The sequence below is a fragment of the Micropterus dolomieu genome, linkage group LG23 (assembly GCF_021292245.1).
Source record: "Micropterus dolomieu isolate WLL.071019.BEF.003 ecotype Adirondacks linkage group LG23, ASM2129224v1, whole genome shotgun sequence".
Taxonomy (NCBI): Eukaryota; Metazoa; Chordata; class Actinopteri; order Centrarchiformes; family Centrarchidae; genus Micropterus; species Micropterus dolomieu.
Genome location: NC_060172.1, coordinates 4309154 through 4318731, shown reverse-complemented (window position 1 = coordinate 4318731; position 9578 = coordinate 4309154). Strand labels below are relative to the sequence as shown.

Below are 9578 nucleotides of genomic sequence, written 5' to 3'. Positions count from 1 at the left end.
ACAGAGAGCGTTTCATCACTACGCTGAACACGTACGAAGCACAACAAGTAACGGTAATAGTAGCAGTAGTTGTCATCTAGTTTCTTAGAAGTAAGAAAAGGAGGACGACACGTATTATTTAGACGTAGCTTCTCCTGTTCGTTTGCAAAGGGAGGGGTGAGTGGTGACTGATGCATTCATCCATATTGTTGGATGTCACTAAAACTTACAGGAAATAGAAATACAGGTCATTTAAAAAGCTTCATGTAGTTATTCATTTAAATGTGGAGGTGTATCCAGACAACAGACTGACAGGAGGCTGAACCAATCAGAGGAGGAGGACAGAGAGAGAGAGTCTTTATTGTTGTTAAAGCATTTTTGTAGGAAATGTGCTTAAATCAAAGTTGTTCTCAGTAAATAAAATAAAGCCGTTTGTTTTTGTAAAAGGAAAAATCCATTGTTTATTTCTCAAAATCAATGTGGTGATAAAAGTTATTTCTTAATCTGCAGAAAGAAATGTTTCAACTACACTATCTGAAGGACTGCAAGATGTTCTGCTTCACCTGAGCTGTCTGAAACCAGTTCAGTGTGTGAAACCAGTTAACAACACGGACATTTTACTTTGAAGGCGAGCTGTCTTTGTTTCCATGTTCAATTTCCATTGTCCAAGTTGATGCGCTAACAGTGTTTAGACAGCGTCGGCTCTGGAAAAAGAAACTCACAAAATGTGAATAACTGCAGATTAACAATACTTCACGTACGGACCCTGATGTGAGCAACATTTTTGAACAGAGAAAACAGTTTTCTCAAACAAAGTCGTAATGTTTTGAGATACAGAGGTTAAATACGAGTACGAGTTTAACAGCAAACTAGACCAGAATTATTGTCTGTGTTTGAAACACAAATATAACTCTGTAAATAATTATAAATGATGAAACAAAAGTCTTATATTATATTTTTATTTCTCATATTGGCAGAAAAACAGATAGCACTAACCAGAGGTGATGATGAATGAGACTCATGTAAAGGAAGCCTTTTCTTGACCTCGTCATCAGAAACAGTGAAGAAACATACAAACACGTATAAAACACATGAACCCGTTGGACGGGAGGATCCCTGACCACAAACACCGTCTCTCATAGCGGCCAATCAGAGAGCTGAACATAAAGACTCTCTGGGGTGAGATTCAGATCATAAAACATATTATTTATATATAACATATTATCCCAATAATTAGTTTCCCAGCAGCAGGTGCATGGTCCCGATGGCCCTGCTGCATGATGGGAGACTCAGTGGTGTCCAGAGGCCAACATGTCCCAGAGGCAGCAGCAGCACAGAGCGGCCAAACACGCCGTCAGACACGATCCTTTACCGCCGACATTGCTGTGGCCACGATCCTGCCCGACCATGAACACTGAGGGGGGATGGGTCAAAGTTCAAGGAGCAATGTCACGACGAAGTAATTTGTTGTAACTGTAAGAATACTGCATGCAGCAGAATTTACTTTGTTGTAAGTAAAGTAAAAGTAAGTAAAAAGAAATATTCTGCACCCTTTGACCCACCTGTCTGTTTTGGCGTTTCTCCGTACATGTTTGGGCCGCCCCAGGGGTGGGTGGTCTGGCTCTGGTGCCCCTGGTGCCCCTGGTACCCGGGCTGAGGCAGGTAGGGCCCCGGGGGTCCCACTGGCCCCGGTGGCCCGTGGTAGTAGGCGTGGTCTCCTTCACCTGTGTTAGTCTGGGGGAAGGTCTGCAGAGGAGATGTGATGGTCACGTCACAGGTGCAAAAGGTTATTAACTGAAAGCTTTAAAGAACAAACTGAAGAGTAAGTAAGAAGCCTGCCACCACCAGGACAAGTTCGTCTACAGCAGAACCGTGCTCTGTGCTTCGTGAGAAATAAAAATGTACGAGAACAGAACTGCAGCCACCGCCAAGGACACCGAGGTAACACTAACCACCTCAAATAGATGTGATATGTTTGGATTTATTAGTTTCAGCGACATGTTGGAGTTTACATTTGACATTTTTTAGAAACAAATAACTGAAGAACTGCGGCTCAGTTCTGATATCAGGGCCTTTAAGAAACACAGACGTCTCAATACAGTTTGAGACGTTTTCAGATGAAATTTCTAAAATATCCGATGAAACAAATCGTAACCAAGCCTAAGAATTTCTTGACGGTTTTCAATCATTCATCTTTACACCACCGCCGCTCTTTCTTCTTTAGAAAGGGGGGTTTCTAGCTCAGAGCCTTGAAACTTGACTTGGACTCTAGCTCAGAGACATGAGACTTGACTTGGACTCTAGTTCAAAGACTTGAGACTTGACTTGGACTCTAGCTCAGAGACTTGAGACTTGACTTGGACTCTAGTTCAAAGACTTGAGACTTGACTTGGACTCTAGCTCAGAGACTTGAGACTTGACTTGGACTCTAGCTCAGAGACTTGAGACTTGACTTGGACTCTAGTTCAAAGACTTGAGACTTGACTTGGACTCTAGCTCAAAGACTTGAGACTTGACTTGGACTCTAGCTCAGAGACTTGAAACTTGACTTGGAATCTAGCTCAAAGACTTGAGACTTGACTTAGACTCTAGCTCAGAGACTTGAGACTTGATTTGAGACTTGACTTAGACTCTAGCTCAAAGACTTGAGACTTGACTTGGACTCTAGCTCAGAGACTTGAGACTTGACTTGAGACTTGACTTAGACTCTAGCTCAGTGACTTGAGACTTGACTTGAGACTTGACTTAGACTCTAGCTCAGAGACTTGAGACTTGACTTGGACTCTTCTATAGCACAAAGACTTGAGACTTGACTTGGACTCTAGCTCAAAGACTTGAGACTTGACTTGGACTCTTCTATAGCTCAAAGACTTGAGACTTGACTTGGACTCTAGCTCAGAGACTTGAGACTTGACTTGAGACTTGACTTAGACTCTAGCTCAGAGACTTGAGACTTGACTTGGACTCTAGCTCAAAGAATTGAGACTTGACTTGGACTCTTCTATAGCTCAAAGACTTGAGACTTGACTTGGACTCTAGCTCAAAGACTTGAAACTTAACTTGGACTCTAGCTCAAAGACTTGAGACTTGACTTAGACTCTAGCTCAGTGAGAGCATCTCTGACTGAGTCCTGATTCCACCAGCACTTGTCAGGCATTTCTTTGTGAGTTACTCCGGTCACTCCTTCAAGTTTGGAGCTGCCACCTCGGCCTCCTGCAATGGCATACTATGGCATTCCTAAGCACTTAATACAGATTGTGGGACGTTGGTCTGCCCAAGGCTTCCACCCACAGCCTGTGTAAAGGAAGTGGACTTCGCAGTGATGTCTTGGTTTTTGGAACCAGACGTGACCATATTTAGGCGAGAGTGTGGCCCTAGCTAGGTGCATCTGTAATTCACATTAACTGTGATATTAGCTGGGATGCTAATTTTAGGTAGCGACAAACAGACTTAAAACAAAACGTACTTTCTGAAAATGTACACAGAGCAGCGGATACGAGTCGCCTCTATCCTGATTGACAGGTCGCCATGGTATAGACTTGTCAGTCAGCTTGTAGCCCCGCCCTAAAGCCTCCCCTGCTTCCTGGTCTCTGTTCCTCTAAGTGGGACCATAATTTACTAAATGAACATCATGCTGTGTTGAAGAAGACTTGAAACTAGCGACTGAGACCATAAAGTCATCAGGAAAGAGTTTACTGAGGGAATAAATCAGCTGAGAAGTAGAAACATTTTCTCACTTCTATACAATCACACTTCTTTCTGCAGCCGCTGGAGTCGCCCCCTGCTGGCTGCTAGAGAGGACGCAGGTTTAAGGTGCTTCCTGGATAGTTTCAGTCAAGTGAGCTGGAGGTTGTTGCTTGGTACCACTGCTACATTCATTCAGATCTCAGATCTGCTCAATCGTCTCTTAAAAAACTTTAAGGTTCAATTTTAGGCCTTTTACTTTTTAGGTTATATATAAACGATCTACCTGACAGTTGCAAAAGGGTTAAATGCCAAATGTATGCAGATGACAAAATTATATATGTCTCATCAAAAACTCCTCAGATTGTAGCTGAGATACATTCAACAGAACTGGACGGTGTATCACAGTGGCTCCGAAATAATCATCTGACCCTGAACAATAAGTCTCTATGTGCTTTTCAATAAAAAGAAAGGTCAATGAAAATTTCATAATAAAGATTGATGAGAAGGAGATAAATGAGGTACATGAATTAAAATTTTAGGGGTTACTTTAGCTTCTCATCTTAAGTTTGGTAGACATGTAAAGAGAATGTGCAGAACGTTCAAATTTAAACTGCTTCCGATCAATAACACAATATATAAACCCCTTAAGGCAGCACAGAAGTTTATGCATTCTATGATATTTTCTCATTTATCGTATTGCATAACTGTTTGGGGTCAGGCCAACCAAACAATTACACCCATTAGGTCATTATATAAACAGGCACTAAAAGTAATGGACCAGAAATCTAAGAAGATGTAATAAGATGGCACCACTGCATCATTCTACGGAAGCATAATATATTGAGTTTTGACAGTTTTGTAAATTTGTGTGTGAACAACCTTGCACCAGAAATATTCTGTCAACTAGTAGAGAAACAAAAGAGCGGAATAAGAACTAGAGGCACAGTAAGTGGCAACTGTATAGCCGCAAAATGTAGAACAACATTTGGTCAGACATCGTTTTCAGTAAGAGGCATACATCTGTGGAACGCTTTACCATCCGAAATTAAAACATTGACAGAACTCAAGGTTTTTAATATACATTAAAAGCAATGGTTGAAACTGAAACAACTCTGTGAACACTGACTGTACAGGATACAATGCAATGCATACAAACATGATGTTGCATATGTTAGCATGCACAGACATATGCACACTTTTGTGTTCTTGTATTGTTTGTTGTGTCTAGACTCTGTTTATAGTGATTTCTACATCTACTTCAGTCCATATCTTATTTCATGTATGGGATGTATTTATTGTATGTATTTTAATGGTTGTAAATTTTAAACTCAATACTCTGTAATCTCTCTTAATTTTATAAGCCTAACCAGGGACAGGGGTTGCAAATTAGTCATGGCTAGAAACCTGTATGCATGGCATCTACTCTGTATTCTTTATAAAGCAATGTTCTATGCATTTGTCTCTGTCAAATAAAAATTTGCACAAATGATCACATGATGTTCATGCTTTACTGTCAGACAGGAAGCTGCAGCAGTGCATGCTGGCGTACCTGGTATGGCGAGCCGGGGAAGGATGCAGGCTGAAAGCTGTAAGCTGCAGAGAGACAAGAGGTCAACACAATGTGGCTGAACTGAGTTTAACCTCCAGGACTCATAATAACAAACATCAGTGTAGTCAGATGTCACAATGAACAGGTGAGTCACGTCAACTGAAGGATGGGAACGACCACCAATAACACATTATTATTGTTATTATTGTTGTTGTTGTTGTTGTTGTTGTTGTTATTAGATATTTGAATGAATGAAAGTGCTGTTTTATGATTATTTCCTTTAAAACTGTAACAGACGAACCTGAAGTGAAGCCGGGAGCAGAGGGGCCCCCGGGGGGGTGATGAATGTACGGGGGAGGCTGGTCGCTCATCAGGACGGATCAATCAGTCTGAGAGAGGAGAGCACAAACTGTCAGATTGTTTTTAAAGATTTACTCTGATTAGCTCAGCAGGAACAAAAACATCGTGAAATATTTCTGGTTTGTTTTGCAACATTTTTTATCTAAATATTCCGACCTTAGACTCGATTCCCATTACGGCGACACTAAAACTGCTGTATGTTCTCTAATAAAGCTCTGTGTATATTAATTAACAGTTACTAAGCAGTTATATATACTTATATACTGATTACACATAATAACTAGGCCGACTATATTTGTATACATTAAATACATTTGATTAATAAATTTGATTTATAAAAGATGATGCACTGTTAAACTACCCAACATTGCGTGGTTAAAATTAGCTTCCCATTCAATGAAAACAATAAATATATGTGTACACTACCACTCCATAGTTTTAGAACACCACCATGTTTGTAGTTCTTATGTAAATCTTATGTCCAGTAAAAAAAAAAACTTAAAAGGAAACTACCAAAGTTAAACAACGTAAATGAAAGAGTTTTCTTCATTATTTCACTGTAGGATCAACTGATGACCAGCTGCTCTGTCTGCCTTCATTAATATTATATATAATATATACAATATATTACAAATAAAGCTTCTGCAGCAGTGGAAGGAACTGAATACAATATTCTGATGTAAATGTTTTTAATTTTGGCAGTTTGCAGCTTACTTTGGTAACATTTAGGTTGGACAGAAGAACTACAAACATGGGGGAGCTGTAAAACTTTGGACCGCATTGTGTATAAAACATTCAGTAAATTATAAATTTATGTCATAGTAACCCTAACTGCCTAGAGCTGAAATAATTAGTGGATTTTGATAAACAATTTAATAATCTTTTAAGTCCTGGTTCCAGTTTCTCAGTTTTATATCTCAGTATCTAAGTAACAGTTTTAGACTTTCGGTCCAACAGAACAAACTTAATGTTTTATTAAAATAATCTGTCGACTCATTTAGAAAATAGTCTGCAGATTAATGACCGTAACCTTTTTATTTTACAAATTACTTTAGTGTTTAAATAAAAAGTCGTGCTATCACGTGACTCACAACACGTTGAGGTCCTTATCAATGACCTCTTCTCAGGGATCCGTCTAATGTCTAGTCAGCTGCCTTCATACCAGCCGTAATCTAATCTAATCTAATCTCTCCATGGAAACCAGTCCAGAGACACACAGACCTCTGAGTTCAGCTGTTGTTTCTGTTGAACAGACTTTTATTTGTTTACAAGAAAATAACCTGCAGTGAGCTGGTTTCCAGTCTCACCAGTCTACTGCAGGAACCGGACAGGAGGGAGAACCCTGAGCCCGAACAGAACAGCTAGAACTAAACAGAACACCTAGAACTAAACAGAACAGCTAGAGCTAAACAAAACACCTAGAACTAAACAGATCACCTAGAACTAAACAGAACAGCTAGAACTAAACAGATCACCTAGAACTAAACAGAACAACATACACAAAACGTTTAAGCAGAATTTGTGCTGAAGAAATGACATCATACTGTCTTGATGAATAAAAATGATTTGGACGTAAACAAATATGAAACATTATTATAACCAAACTTCACAAGGTGTTATAATCAATAAGTTCCTCAGTCTAACAGTTATTTTCACTGAAAGAATGTTTAAAATGATAGTTTTGGAGTTCTGAATGACAGCATGAACACGCAGACACCTTTAAAATCACCCCATCATCTCAACACACAAAACTAATTATAAACTCATTTAAATATCATCGTCTCAGATTTAATTTCAGTTTCCCTTCATGTGAAAGGTTTAATGGAAAACTGACTTAAACATCCATAAGTATAAAGAAATAAACGAGAACAACATTTAGAGCTTCGTTTTCAGCTGGTGACAGAGAGATGAAGCTGGACTCCAGGTTAACTAATGTGATTTAAAACAATACCACACTCTGTTCATAACTCTCTACATTTAAAGTTTTCAGGCGCCCCAGTAAAGATCATCAACTGAAGGAATAACAGAAATGATATTTTACATTTTCAAAGAGTCCAGTCTTCAGTTTGGCCTGGATCTAACACACCACACGGCGCTGACTTTAAAGATTTGGACACTTTTACAGATTTTTCAGATTCAGTCAGAATTCAGCGCAAAAATAAAAAGAATTAAAAACGCAGGACTGTTTTGTTAAACAGCTGCTGCTTGAGTCTGATGTAGTTTAAACGAACAAACAAATAATTTAAACAGGGACAGAATCTGAACCTACCTTCCAAAATGTTAAACTGTGTTTCCTCTCCGGTTCTCGTCTCTGTCCGAGTGACTGATGAGCGCGAGGATCTGGAGAGGCACGAGGACCGGGTGAGGCCGGGAGGGTGGGGGGGGGGCATCCTAACACTCCATCTGACCCTCCTCTCTCTCTCTCTCTCTCTCCTTATTTTCTCTACATTAGTTATTAACATCCTCTCCAGACTCCGCAGTAACCCTAACAGTCCTGGGATCAGACCCAGGATCCCCTGAGTCCTGCCCTGCCCCCCCTGAAGCCTCCAGGTGTTTTCCTGTCACCTGTTGAAGAATCCAAACAGCCTCCAGCGTTTAGACTGAAACCGGTTCAACTGAAGTAAAAACAAGTCAACATCCAGTCAAACTGATCTGACCAACCGGTCCCCAACCAGGCTTTATTGATCCGTTATCAGACCGGCTGTGACCTGAGGTGGAAGAAGTACTCAGATCTTTACTGCAGTAAAAGTACTAATACTACAGAGAATAAATACTGTGTTATAAGTAAAAGAACTGCATTTAAATGTTTATTTAAGTGCAGAAGTATTAGCATCAAAACGAGTCAAAGTAAAAGTACTCATTATGCAGAATATGTTACTGGATTATAATTATTGATGAATTTATCACTTTGATAATAATATATAAGTCAAATAAAATGAGAATAAACACATAAAATAAGAATTGACTTTCCTAAAAAGGTTTTTGGAGACTTAAAAGAAGAGTCTGACCACCTGCTGTCCTCTGGCAGGTGGTTCAGAGCCTCGGGACCCCTTTAGTTTCCATCCTGGACTCAGGGAGAGACAGGAGACCCCTGACCGAGGATCTCGGGCAGTTAAAAGATCCAAAGTATAACGTGGAGCAGGTCACGGAGAGGTAATCTATGAGATCTGAATGCACAGAAGCTGAACCAGGTGTGATCAGACCTCCTGGTTCTGGTTAAAGTTCTGCACAGTCTGGAGTTGATTCAAAGAGCTGCAACAGCTTCTGCGCCTTTAATAATTATGTTTTTGTCTCAGAGCTGATGAAATCGACTGGACGAGCTGAGTTCAAAACACGTCTCCTCCATTTGTCCAGATTTATCTTCTCTTCTTACTTCTTACCACTGAAAACATAGTTATGGATCATATATTCTGTCTGTAGATCCTCAGAAATATTACAGACCAAAAACAAACAACAACGACGACGACGACACCATGTTCACTTGTTTATTTGACGTTTTTGGTTTGTTTATACATGACATCATCTTTAGTGCAGAAAAACAGACACGAAGAGAGAAAAGGTTTTCACCACGTCCTGCTGCAGACGCTCGTTTCTCTAAGACTTCTGGGACACACTCAAACCTCTCGCTGAGATTTCCTACTGACATTAAACACACTAAAGCTTCTACCTACAGGTGCTTGAGCCAATCAGGAGGCAGCTGCACTCACTATCTGTCAGTTTACGTTACATATGTTATAGCAAGTTAAATATGTGTGAACGTCTCCTCCAAACTGTACATTCAGTACCGTGAAGCTGTCAGAACATGTTTACACGTCTGAAATCATTTTCCAGGATGTTTTCAAGGACCTTCCATGCTGGCATTTGTGCCTGACATGCAAACAGCAAGTCAAACTGTTGTTACTTTTTTTCTAAAATAAACTTGCAGTAAATGTATTTGCGGTGCGTTTACTGACCAGCTCAGGAGGCGTTCAAGAGCTCTCAGGTCAGATACAGTTCCTTTAAC

The 9578-nt window shown here is 40.0% G+C and overlaps 1 protein-coding gene across 2 annotated transcripts in view; it reads right to left on the bottom strand.

Annotated features, from left to right (window-relative positions):
* Window positions 1-586: 586 nt before the first annotated feature.
* Window positions 587-9578, bottom strand: part of LOC123963896 (cysteine-rich and transmembrane domain-containing protein 1-like) — a 9726-nt gene continuing 734 nt past the window's right edge. Inside the window, exons 1-5 of one of the 2 annotated variants that reach the window (XM_046040996.1) lie at window positions 7845-7927; window positions 5517-5604; window positions 5216-5259; window positions 1542-1725; window positions 587-1393 (exon numbers count right to left, since the gene is read on the bottom strand). In XM_046040996.1, coding sequence (XP_045896952.1) covers window positions 1269-1393; window positions 1542-1725; window positions 5216-5259; window positions 5517-5586 — 423 coding nt within the window. In that variant the 5' untranslated portion in view covers window positions 5587-5604; window positions 7845-7927 and the 3' untranslated portion in view covers window positions 587-1268. Of the gene's footprint in view, window positions 1394-1541; window positions 1726-5215; window positions 5260-5516; window positions 5605-7844; window positions 7928-9578 lie in introns of those variants that run through there. The other variant, XM_046040997.1, reaches the window with a different exon arrangement.